The sequence below is a fragment of the Neopsephotus bourkii genome, unplaced genomic scaffold, assembly GCF_033783945.1.
Source record: "Neopsephotus bourkii isolate Nb327-2 ecotype Australia unplaced genomic scaffold, CSIRO-AGI_Nbou_v1 NB_1060, whole genome shotgun sequence".
In the NCBI taxonomy this organism is placed as follows: Eukaryota; Metazoa; Chordata; class Aves; order Psittaciformes; family Psittacidae; genus Neopsephotus; species Neopsephotus bourkii.
Window position 1 is genome coordinate 3,926,253 of NW_026901548.1, and position 12,813 is coordinate 3,939,065.

The following is a 12,813-nucleotide window of genomic DNA, read 5'->3' on the forward strand; positions in this document are numbered from 1 at the left end:
CCCAGTATTTGGGTGAAATCAGATACAGATTCTGCTGCATATTGGTAAGTAGACTTGAAATACTGTGTGGTTTTTAGTGTTCTGTAAGTAGATTAAAATAAGATGTAGTAATAAGTAATAAGTTAGCCTTGTAGTCGTGCTTGCTAGGGAGTAATAAAAGTAAGCTGCTGTTTGTAGGTCACAGTAGTTGGAGCCCACACACAGCTCTTCTGTCCTGCTTAATTTGCTCTGCTTTTTTCCACTAGAGCAGCTCCTTCTCTGGGCTTGTCATATACTACCTCTCCCCATTCTGTCAACCAAAATGATCCTCAGGGTGGTGAACTGCTATCCCAGGGTGGAGGTTGAGTTAGTTTCTGCCTAGAACAACTGAATTGGATCACCTGAGACTGACAGTGTCTGGGTTGGTTTCAGTGTGGTTCATGGTCACTACTCCAAAGGGCCAGACCCTTTTCTTGGTGATCTTCAGAGCCTCAGCCTCCTGCTGTGGGCCACCCAAAGGCTTTGAGCAGGCTGGTCCAGCTTATCTAGTGTCTTTGATCTGTTACTACTGCATTTACTTAAGCAACTTTTCTTTCCCTTCTCTGTGCCTTAGAAATGCTCTTCACCTGTAACTGAGCAACTAAAGGCTTCTCTATTCATTTGTAAAATAAAACTAAAACAGTTGAAGGCTTAAAATGTAGGGGAGATGTTGAGAGGCATGGCTTTCCCTGAACCACTCAGGGGAGGTTACAGAATGGCCAGATCTTGGTTTGATTTTCATTTGAAGACAGGATCAGACTGTGCTTTACTTGCAGGCAAAACCCTCTCCCTTCCCTTTGCAGTTGGCTCTGTCAGTAAAGCTGTGTGGAAGGCAGTGCCCAGGTGAGGTAACTTGGTTTGATGTGGGCTTTGTAATCTGGGTGTTTTTTCAGCCCTTTGGCTTAGGTCTCAGACCACCACGTAGTTGAATTTATTCAACAGTAGGAACAGAAAAAGCATTCAGGGGTGGGAAGGAGGAACGCTCCTAACCTGGTTCTGCTGCTGGAAAAATCCATGAGTGGAGTTGTAGCTTTTAGCAAGCAATGGCTTAAAAACTCAAATAGTAGATTTGAAGTAGACTTGGACCAGCTTGTGAAGATTGCTTTGGTTTTCCTCCAAGCTTTGCTGTGATTGAAGATACTTATTTTCTTAAATGGATTTTCTGTTTGTGAATGGCTCTGATTTAAACCCCATTCATGAGTTTACATCCTGACTGGTATCAGCAATAGTCTGGGCAGCACCAGGGCAGTGATTATCTGCTGTACTTGGAACTGGTGAGGCTGTACCTTGAATCCTGTGTTCAGTTCTGGGTTCTTCACCACAAGAAAGACACTGAGGTGCTAGAGTGGGTGCAGAGAATGGCAACAAAGGTGGTGAAGGGTCTGGAGCACAAGTCTGATGAGGAATGGCTGAGAGACCAAAGGGGTTTAGCCTGGAGAACAGTGGGCTCAGGGGAGATCTTGTCACTCTCAACTACCTGAAAAGAGGTTGTAGTGAGATATTCAGTCTCTTTTTCAAGTACCAAGCAATAGGACAAGAGGAAATGGCCTCAAGTTTTGCCAGAGGAGGTTTAGATTTGATATTAGGAAAAGCTTCTTCCCTGAAAGGGCTGTCAAGCACTGGAACAGCTGCCCAGGGAAATGATGGAGTCACCATCCCTGGAGGTGTTTTAAAGATGTGTAGATGTGGCACATAAGGACCCGGTTTAGTGGTGGACTTGGCAGTGCTGGGTTTACAGTTGGACTCGGCAAACTTAAAGGTCTTTTCCAGCCTAAATGATTCTGTGATTCTAGAATAGCTTCTCATGAGGCATCATTAAAATCAATTCACAGGCATATGCTTTGGGTTTGTTTCCCTGCTCACTCCCAAAGCAAAGAAGTTCTTAAAGAGTTGGGTTTGTGTGGTGCTGCTCCCTGAGGGCTATGGGCTAGAGATGCAGGAGCACTTCCCTGACAGTGAAGCATGGCTTGGAGGCTCCTGTGTGCCTCTGACCACCTCTCTATCAGCATGCTGAATTCATTGCTCCACTGGTTTTTGCTGAGGCAGCTATCCCAGGAACCCTCTGTAAACTGGAACAAGGAAATAATTCAAAGTCCTTGCTAGTTTTTCTGGAGGTGGTATGGGGAAAGCAAAGGGGCTGGAGTGTCTTCCTCTGCTGTGGAAGCTTGATGTACTAACTGCAGTGAGGGAATAGATGGTAGCTGAGAACAAGGAGCTTTCTCGTATTGGATTTGATTCAAGAGAGCCTCTTGCTAACTCTCCTTGGCAGAAGAACAGGCACAGAGGAGACACTGTAGAAACTGGCTTGAATTTTAGAATAGCATCAGAGTGAAGTTAGAAATGTTAGAACCCTTTGGAAATTTAATGACTAACTGAATGTCTGCTGGAGGGAATGGTTAGAAATAGCTACTAGATGAAGTCTTGTGGCAGTCATGCTTACTAGACTGCTCAATCCAGGGGAAACGGTATGCAGTACAATGGAAATGATTTCAAAATAAATCCTCTCCCAACCCAAAATACCATTTCCTTCGAGATAATAAAAACTTATCTGAGAAAGGTTAGAACCTATGAGATTTGACTGTGAAATCTTCTCAGGTTAAAATGAGATTTGCCTGATTTCTTCTCATTGTTTTCACCTTCTCTTTAAAGGCTGTTTCTGAGGCAGTGTATAAAGGGGTGGAGCTTCCTTTTGACTAAACTTTCCTTTTATGTCCATTGCAGATGATCTAATTATTTCAGAAGATGTTGGGGCAAGTATCTTCAACGGGCAGAAGAAGGTGCTGTATTATGCGGATGCCCTGACAGAAATAGCTTTTGTTGTCCCATCCCCAGTGGAGTCCCTAAGTAAGACTGCTTTATACATGCTGCTTGCAAAACCAAAACGTTTTTTGTTAGAGAGCTTTTTCAGAAGGAGAACCTAAATTAACTGGTGCTGTGCCTGGCAAGATCCTTGTCAGAAAGCTACTGATGTTTAAATTATAGCATTCTAATCCTCATATTCCTTCCTAAAGTGGCATCTCTTCTGTGCCCTTTTTCTCAGTCTAAGCCTCAATATTGCTGTGCCCCTGGATGCATTAGTTTGGACACAGGGTTCACCATCAACTGGTGATGCTTATTTCCTTTTTCCTCTCCCATCCTGATGACGTGCTCCTGCAGCACGTGGGGGAGCATGTACTCAACTGCTGTGTAGGTGAGAAAGAGCTTTCACATCTTTTGCTCACTCCCTGGAATAAAAGGACTGTGAGGAAATGATAGCCATGGACGGAGGAGACTCTGTTCCCTGAGAAATGGATGGAACAGTTCTAAATCCATAGGGAGTGCTTTAATTGCAGTCTGTTTCTGGAATACCTGGCAGTTGTCCATTGCTGACTCTTCTTCCTGCTTTTGAGTGCTATATTGACTTGACTGTAAATCTATGTATGTCGAGTTTCAAAAACCTTATAAGGCTTTTAGGTTTGAAACCTTACACATGATGACAGCTTAAGTTTTTTGGCAGAAGAAAAGACAAACCCCACTTTTTTTCTTCTGGCTTACAGCTGATTCACTGGAAAGCAGTGTTTCTGACCAAGAAAGTGACTCCAACATGGATCTACTGCCAGGAATATTGAAGCAGCAGTCTCTGACACTTGAACTCTTCCCCAATCATACAGACAATCTTAATCCCTCCCAGCGGGTAAGCAGAAACTTGCACTGAAAAAGAAAAGGGGCTTTTTTCTTTCTCCCACTGGCGGTGCTGCAGCATTTTCTGATAGCAAATGATTTGGTTTCCTACCATTTGGAGCTACTCATTCCTAGCTATTAATCTTTGACATCTGCTTTGATCCTGCCAGAATTTGCACCTGCAGTAGGAGGTTGCAAGACTGCATTAATTATAAAACTTAAATATGCTAAATAGTAATATTCTGCATACTGAAATGCATGCAGGAAAAAATCCGTGCCTTATTTACAGAGTAATTCATCCATGCTTGGAAATCTAGGATGAATAGGCATGGACACTTTTTGTACCTACCCAGTTTGAAGTGGTATGTGCCAATTCTGTCTGAAGTATCAGATGTGAAATTGCTTTTGTATGGTAGCAGAGCAGAAAACCATGAACTGCTCTTGGTGTTAGCAAAGGATTTCAAGTGCTTATTTCTCATATTGAATTCACTTCCAAATGTGTCTTCAGTAACTGGTTTAAGATCTTTGAGAACAGTAAGAAAAACTTCAAGCAGTTTTTTAAGATGCAATATATTAATTTACATTGAAGTTAAATGTTGTGGAGACCCAGATTACTGTGGGTAGCTCCACAGGAGCTGCCCCATCTCAACAGTTGTAAAGGTTATATCTGTGTGAGACCTGGAAGACTGCAGAGCATCTGTGGAAGTGCTTGTTGGGTGCATTACTGGATTCATATTTACAAATGCTGCCCTTCCCTTGTGTTCAAAACAGCTCAGTCCTACTTCCAGATCCAAGAGGGTGCCTCAGGGCCGGACCATTCCACCAATGGGACCTGAAACCAAAGTGTATGTGGTCTGGGTGGAACGTTACGATGATATAGGTACGTAGAAGTTCTTATTGTTCACTAAAGTAATGACAGGGCAGGAACCAAGAGGAAAAAACTCTGTTCTGTTCCTCTGTGAAATGCTAAATCCTTACTAATGTCTGTAGCTGGCACAAAGAGTGTCTTCTAAAAGAGTTCTTTGGTATTTGAGTGGTGGTCTGTGGGAGTACATGAATCAGTGGCACGCAGGTCTGGAGATTATTTTAGCTCTGGCAGTCCATGTGAAATGCTGTCATGCACTTTAGGCTAAATGCACAGGGAAAGTGTGCAGCCCTGGATTTGAGTTCCTCTCAGCTGCCTTCTTCCAGAGGAAAGCAACCAGGAGATGAGGAGCTTCCTACAAAGTGTCAGTATAAATTCTCAACATGACCACAGCACTTCCCTCAGAGCTTTACTTGGATCAGGAAATCCATCATCAAGTCCTGCAGCATCATTTCCTTACCCAGACATTGGCCCAGAGTGTGTACCCTTAGTTTCAGGAGTCCCTGAGCCATTTCAGTTCCCAAACTGGTGTCCCTGACCCACTTCTTTCTTGGGTGTCAGCTAAAGCCAGCTCACTGCAGGGGCAGCAGCTGTGCTACACATGCATGTTTCTGCTTGGCTGCTTCTTTCAGCAGCTGTAGGAAGCTCCCAAAGCTCTGAGCCTGAAGGTGAAGAAATGAGTTTGTGAGCCTCAGTAAGAATGGCAGTTGGATTTGTGGGGGGAGTTCTTGTAAGTGGCTCCTAGCCCACAGGCTTTGCCTTATGCTTCTTATGTTCTTGGCTTTTGCTTTGTGCTTCTGGTACATCTTTGAATCTGGACAGGGAAAAGCTGTCACTTGTAGTCTAGGCTGTCACGCCTGTGCCAGCTGCCTGCCCTCCTTGTTCCTCTATCTCAAAGTACTTCCATGGCCCTCCATGCTAGCTCCAGCTTTTGTCTACTCTTAGCATCCAGCTCTGATAGCACAAGGTGTTTTCAGGCCATATACTCTTTCTGCTGGAAGAGGTGTCAGCATTGGCCTTCTGTTTGAACTGTACTTTATGAATGACTGTCAGCATCTCTCAGTTCCTGCCCCTAAGCAAGGTAATGGGAATTTTGACATCCACTTTCAGGGATCTGGGTTCTTACTTCCTCCTCCTGCGCATTCAATATCCAGTCACTTGTTAGGAAATGCATGGCAGCAGAGTTGCAGGTTATGAGGATCTAAGGGCTTGGGTTTAAGGAAAGATACCACATTTGCTGGAGCTGAGGTGTGAGTGGAGCTATCGTTGGGAATTCCCAGCAGTCTTCCTGAGGCTGATTGCTTGTGCATAGGTGAAGATGCTGTGCATAATAACTTGAAAGCGCTTTCTGTGATTGGAGTACTTCATCTCCTTCCTGCTTTCACTGTTCCTCTAGAGATTTGACCTTTGGGATTGAGAGAATTGAGGGTCTGGGACATGTGTTACCTCTCTGTTGGGTGTAGGGTGGCTTAGGTGTGTCTATACACTCCATGAATTCGTAATCTTGAAAGCAGAGTTTGCATTGCTAGCAGTGCAAGAACATCCGTGGTGTAAATGCTTCAGGACTGCATGGTTTTGACTGATGATAAATAATCTTTGTACAAAAAACAACCCACCCCAAAACCAGGAGTAGATAAACTTTATTCAGTGCATCCTCTTCTTACAGAAAACTTCCCCCTCCCTGATCTGGTGTCCGAGACGAGCACTGGTGTGGAAACTACAGCCAACAGTAGCACTTCCCTAAGGTAAGACTGCTCTTATTCTGATGGTTTTTCTTGGTTCTTGTGGACAACAGTTCAGGCTGCACATTAGAAGAAGTCATGGCTGAGATCATTTGCATTCTTCAGCTGTCTGAAAACCCTAGGCTTTAACTCTGTGTTAAAGACAGATGAGTTTCCTCAGTGGATTTCTCTTTTTCCTGAAAAAATTAAGTAGCTTTCCATATCACTGCAATTTAAACCTAAATCAAGGAACAGAAGGTGTGTAGTTCATGTATTCAGTCTACGATGAGCCTCCCTCCTGATCTGTTCCCTTGTGAGGCAGTTAATGCTGTGTGTGCATGAGTCTTAAAGCCCTGTCTGCAAGGACTCTCATTCTGTGGTGACAGAAGACGATAGAAACAGAACAGTTGATTCACTAACACTCTTTTTAACATTCTTTCTAACACTTAAAGTGGTTGATTTTCATCTCTAGATTAATTGAAACAGTGGTATGAAAATGATGTAACAGTTGTGGGTTTTCCTTAAGGTCTACCATTCCTGAGAAGGAAGTTCCTGTGATCTTCATCCATCCTTTAAACACTGGCTTATTCAGGATAAAACTACAAGGAGCAACTGGGAAATTCAATATGGTTATCCCATTGGTGGATGGAATGATAGTCAGCAGGAGAGCTCTTGGTAAGTTAAAGATTTTTAGGAACACTCATGTTTTGATATATTTTTAATAACAATAATAATGTATCTGCTAAGCACATGGTCTGCAATCTTTCTTGGGAAAGCAATGGGCATGGCAAAACAAAATAAAAACCTGCTTTTTGCAGCAGCAAAAGTATGTTTGGGTAGCGGGAACAGCAGAGGGAGCAGGTGGTCAGCACTTTGCTGGCACCATAGCAGGGCCTCACTTAATTGTTGGAGAGAGGTGGGGGCACTGGAACTAGTAATAGTGGAAGGAAAAGGTAAATACCTGTTATCTAGATAAGAGAGATCAGAAATGTGACCCTAATGTTTAGCATTAAGAGCTGAGGTGCTGGTGCTAGTGCCTGCCAGAGGGCACTGCTGAATTTGTGCTGTGCTGACATGCTGTGTTAGAGGTGATTAAAAGCCACAGCAGTTGAGGATTTTCTAATGAGTTCAATAAAATACTTAACCTACTATACAGGCATGTGTGAACAGGGGTCTGTGTGTGCTGTCTGCCTCTTCCTCTGCTCCTGGATGGATTAATGGACTGTCCTGGTGTCTGTGCTACTATAGCTTCCCCAACTGGAAGTCTCACTCCAGTGGGAGCAATTCACAAGCCAGTAAATGAATAAACAAACATTAGGATGCTGGTATATCACCATGAAATGAACGTTGTAGGGATGTGTTGGTGGTGACTTTCAGGTTCTGGGTTTTGCATGCTTAGGTCAGTGATGGGGAAATTGAAGCCAGACTCGGCCTTTAAATAGCATTTGTGAATTCAGCTGATGGCAATGGCCTATACTGAAAAGAATCAGGTGTGTTTCCCTAGAGCTGGGCTGGTTTTTCATCTGCGTGAGGACTGTCAATATAATGAAGTTTGTCTCGTCTCCAAGTTCAGCAGATGCCGTTGGTGTGCAGTCAGGATCAAGTCCCCCAGATGAGGAAGACACTATTTCTGCCCATAGGAATGTGCTTGTCAAACAGCAAAGGGGTTAATGGACATTTACTTCATTGGAGGCATATCAGTTTCAGAATAAAATAGGATAAAGTCCACTATCAGCTTTGACCAAGGGTTATTGCTTTGATTCGCAACGTTCTCCTCCCTACCATATACAGCAGCATGAGTTAGAGGGGTAACAACAGTGGCAAAGCAGCGAGGGAAAACCTGATTCTAGCCATAACCCATCAAGGCTTCCCTCATCCCCTGTTCCAAGGGGAAGGCTTTGCAATTCCTACTGGAGAAAGTACTGATAGGTGCTTTTGCCATCCCGAAAGCTCCCCTGCCATTAGCTGAGCTCTGCCTGTTCTCATGTAGCATGGCTGGGGCTGTAGTGCTGTGATTCTTGTGTTAGCTGCTTTGGATTCTCTCCCCTCTTGGTCTTGAGTGTGCTACTGCAGAGAGTTGCTTGGCTCTGGCAAAGCAGAGAAATCGTCCTCCTCTTCTTCCTCTTCCTCCAGCCAGTTCAGGGTATCACTGAGTTAGTCCCTTTCTTACTCATTTGTTCCACAGTAAAATGTCCTTCAAGACCTGGGGACCATTGGTTGCCTATTCCCAGCCACTCATTGAGAAAGTTCTTGACTTGGTAGTGCTGAGCATCTCCCCTGGGTTTCTAGATGGGACAGAACCCAAAACTGTCCTTAGCAGCGAAGCCAGCAAAGGGCCATAGACCTGCATTTGTTTAAACTTGATTCAAACGTTGTTTCTTTTCCAGGTTTTTTAGTGAGGCAAACAGTAATAAACATTTGTCGAAGGAAGAGGCTGGAAAGTGACTCCTACAACCCCCCCCATGTCCGCCGAAAACAGAAAATAGCAGACATTGTCAATAAATACCGCAACAGGCAGCTGGAGCCGGAGTTTTATACCTCGCTTTTCCAGGAGGTTGGGCTCAAGAACTGCAACCCCTAGGTCATTATCCTTCCAGGACAATTAGATCAGAGCTTGGTGGCTACAGTCATGAAAACGGTTGAATAACAACAACAAATTTCCTCAGCCCTCCGGAATTCAGGAAACGGTATTCTAGCACAAGTCAGCAGATTCCATGTGGGAGGAATGAGAAATGAATCCAGAACATTGCAGTTGGGATATTGACTTAATTCACCTACCCTCAGAAGATTACTTAATTCTAGTCTTCCTGGATGCTATAGCAGCATAATCCCTTCACCCAGTCATCTGTTCCAGACTAATTAGGAGCTGTGTCTCATTCTGTGAGAGGAAAACAATCAGAACAAAGCCATCTCTGCATATAAGGATAGAAAACAAAATACAAACAAACCTGCCTTCAGACATCTCCTTACACCCACATCTTACAGGAGAAGGGAGCAGGATCTCTCCTTTTGAGGGGAGAGAGGCAGTTTCAGAGCGTTCTGTTTTCCTGCAAGAACTTAAAAGACATTTTCAGCCCCCCTTCAGAGCTCCACAGAAGAACCTTCACTGCTTGTAACTGATTTGTGTACCAAAAGCAAGAGGAGGAAAATTGTTTGGAAACACCAGGTCATGGATAAATAGCCAAGATGCAGTTCTCTCCGTGGCTGGGAGTGAGTCCATCTACCCACGAGGTTTGTCATGCTGACAGCAAACAACACCTGGTATTACCTGACTTTCCAACCTGAGTTGTTACTAGATAAGAGCCCTTGGTTACAGAAACAAGGGGTTTGTGGCTTTCAGGTCTGTTGCAAAATGTCACATTTAATTTTAGTAGCTTGATTATTTTAATTCTTTTATGCAATTACTTAATTTATTTCCAAGTGTCTGTATCACCTACTCACCATGTCCATAAAAAGCATAAACATCCCTTGCTTTCCTTCTATTGGATTGAAATCTGAGATTCTGGGGCTGCCTCCTGCCTGCTTTATTTATAGCATAAGCAGTTTTCGCAGCTTCTACAACACTTTTCAGAAGCTCTTGTTAAACAGACTAAAACAAGTCCAAAAAAAACCCCAAGTATTCTTTTTCCCCATTAATTTTGCAATTCCATGAAAGCCCCTTTGGAGTCAGAATGTGGAACTGGTTTGGATCAACCGTGCTGTCTCATGCTCCGCAGCGGTGGTTCCCTTTCACCTAGGTCAGAAGCTCTCACTGTCAGAGCATGGATTTCGTGAGCTCAGGACTTGAAGGATGTGCTGGGAAAAGGTGTTTACAACTGCAGGATTTAATATTGGGAATCTAAAAGCTGCAGTGGGCGCCGGCAGCCTCGGGAGCGCTTCCAGGATCCCAGCACACATCCTGACTTGTGTTGCAGTGATGAATCATCACTGGCACGCCGGGTAGATGCAGGTTGTGATTGCTGGCAGCAGCACGTGTCCTTTCCCTTCCAGTGAGCAGGTAATGGAAGGGTAGGAATGTGAGCAGGAACTTGGGGAGCACCTCGCATCAGAAGTGTTTTAGTAGCTTTTTAATGTGTTGCAGTAATACCTGCCAGTCAGTTTTTGTATTTCAGAGTTATTTTGCAGCAATTCAGACCTGAAATAGGCTCAATTGTTTGGTTACAGCTTACCTGCCAGGGACGTCCCCTGCTCCTGTCTCTTCATGTGGCTTTTCACAGAGAGTTAATGGGAACACAGGCCCCTAAAAATAGGCATGAAAGGACTTTAAGGATGTTAACCAAGGGGGGTTAGGTTTAGATGATGCGTGCTTGTTGCAGGGGACAAGCCCATTGGCTTCTCAACTCGGGAGGTCTGGATTTTGATCCAGATGCATCACAGGTGGAAGGAGGAAACCACATATAGAAACCTACAGCAGCAGTAAGCATGAGGGATGGCCCTCACTTGTGTGATGCCCAGGTTGCAGATGGCAGGAGGGGCTGCAAGGCAGCGCTTGGGTGTAGTGGCAAAGGTGTGAAGGGAAACTGCCAGACTCTTGCCAGTGTCCGTTTAATGCATGGACACTAAATTTATCCACATTTTCTATATACCTATTGGATCTAATGAATGGCCAAACACACTTTAGTCCACTGATTTAAAAGGCATGACCAGTGCATGTGTAACGAATAAACATACTGAGCAATCAAACGTCTGCACATCTTCAGTAACATAACACAAATCCCACATACCATAGCTAAGTGTATGCTATATGCAAGGTCATTGGTCTGTGCAGCAGTGGGCCCCGAAAGATGCTTCTTTCAGGCACTTGGGTGCAGTCAGTGGCATAAAGATGTGTGTGTCTGGGGATTCCCTGGCTGGTTTCCACAGTGTGAGATAACCATATGGGCTCCCTGGAAATCTACCTTTATAAAGTCTTGGGTTTGTTCCTGTGTTCATTTAAAGCATGGATGTGGCACCCACTTGTGCTGTAGCAGCCCTGAGAGCAGCGTTGAAGGAAGGTAACTTCAGCTTGTGTGGTCCCTCCACGGGGGAGCAGGCACTTGGGATCACTGGTTTGGTTTGTAACCCAGCTGGTGAACACGTTGCACACCAGTGGTGTGACCTGGCCCTGAGCCTTGGGATTTGCTGTCTGGAAAGGGGAAGCTTCAGGAAGGCTGCAGTTTAGTGTCAGGAGGTTGTGATTGTGTAAGTGTGTTGCCATCCCACTTGGTTTGGATGCTGGTTACAGCAGGAGCCCCCTTGGCAGGCCTGTGCTGGTGGAGGGTGTCTGCAAGGAGCATCCCTCCCTCCCCTGTGCATGGAGAGGTCTCTGACTCCATAACAAACACCCATTTGGGAATGAAGTCCTTGTCCTGTTGAAGCCTGTGGCCAAACTCTGATGGCTTCAGCTAATCCAGAGTCACATTCCTCAGCAGGGTTAGAGCAAATGAGATGTAGTCCAGTTGTGATTGCAAGAACGTGCTGGCCAGGAGTGCAGATTTGGGGTTCTTTATCACAAGCTGTTGTACTGAGTTTTCACCTTGACAGCTCGCATGGCTTGGGTTTGTGTTCCTCTTTGCTGGAGGTGACAGGTATTGACCACTTGCTTCAATGCATAGTATGATGTTAGCCTGTGTTTGCTGCAAAAGCTGAGTTCAAACGTTCCATAAGAACTAAAGGGAGACTTTCTCTTTGCGTAAGGGCTTCCTGGTTGGGTTCATAATTCTGCTTTAACTGAGAGCATCCTTTTAATGGCGCAGAAAGGGGGGGGAAGAACCACTGTCACTTGTTAGTGTGGAAATTCAGATGTTTTAGTATCTTATTAGAGCCTCTCTTGTACAGAAAAGCATTTCTCTTAAAGGCACATCCAACCAAGGCATTAAACCTTAGAGGTGGGAAGGATGGTGCCAGTGTGGACAGCAGCGTGTGCACGGGGCTTTAGGGAGGAGCAGCCCCTCACTGCATGTGCTGGGGGCTCCATAGGTGACTCCATCCCTTTCCTGTGAGGTTCTCATGCCCAGAAAGACACAAGAACCAAACTTCACTCTCCCAGACACAAACCTGGTGTGATTTAATGGCTGTGTACCGGAGGAGTGTCTTTGAAGGCAAACACGGACCTTCTCCACATGGATTTCAGCAGGAGCAATTGGAGACGGGAACAGGCGGTACCGTGTGCTTCAAACCATGTACAATTTGTATGGATTTCTGTATGTTGCCAAGACGGGATCTTTTTGTTCTCCTTGTATTTTTCTGTAAATATTCCTGGCACTAAGTTGTAAAGTAAAGGCAAAGTGTAAATAGGAAGATGTGAACTACGTTCCCTCGTCTCTAGTACTTTATCTCTTATTTGTTTAGGGAAGGCACACAAAGGCTTGTTTGTATTTATGCCAATTCTTTGTCCAGGAGAAACACATCAAATACTGAATGTAACACAATTAGTCCAATAAATTTTAAAGATTCTTATCTAGCCACGTTGCACTTGTCAATTGTTAATATTTCCAAGGCCTTTGGTTGGAATCGGTGCCCAACAGAGATGTTTCCCCTGGAAACAGCAGAGGGATGGAGTGGAGTCGT

General features: G+C 44.6%; 1 protein-coding gene across 4 annotated transcripts in view; it reads left to right on the forward strand.

Moving 5' to 3' along the window:
* RALGAPB (Ral GTPase activating protein non-catalytic subunit beta) overlaps positions 1-9,730 on the forward strand; it is a 47,114-nt gene extending 37,384 nt beyond the window's left edge. For all 4 annotated transcript variants that reach the window (XM_061361636.1, XM_061361637.1, XM_061361638.1 and 1 more), the window contains 6 exons: positions 2,740-2,862; positions 3,555-3,691; positions 4,450-4,558; positions 6,210-6,288; positions 6,791-6,939; positions 8,652-9,730. In XM_061361636.1, coding sequence (XP_061217620.1) covers positions 2,740-2,862; positions 3,555-3,691; positions 4,450-4,558; positions 6,210-6,288; positions 6,791-6,939; positions 8,652-8,845 — 791 coding nt within the window. In that variant the 3' untranslated portion in view covers positions 8,846-9,730. The remainder of the gene's footprint in view (positions 1-2,739; positions 2,863-3,554; positions 3,692-4,449; positions 4,559-6,209; positions 6,289-6,790; positions 6,940-8,651) is intronic.
* Positions 9,731-12,813: the final 3,083 nt, after the last annotated feature.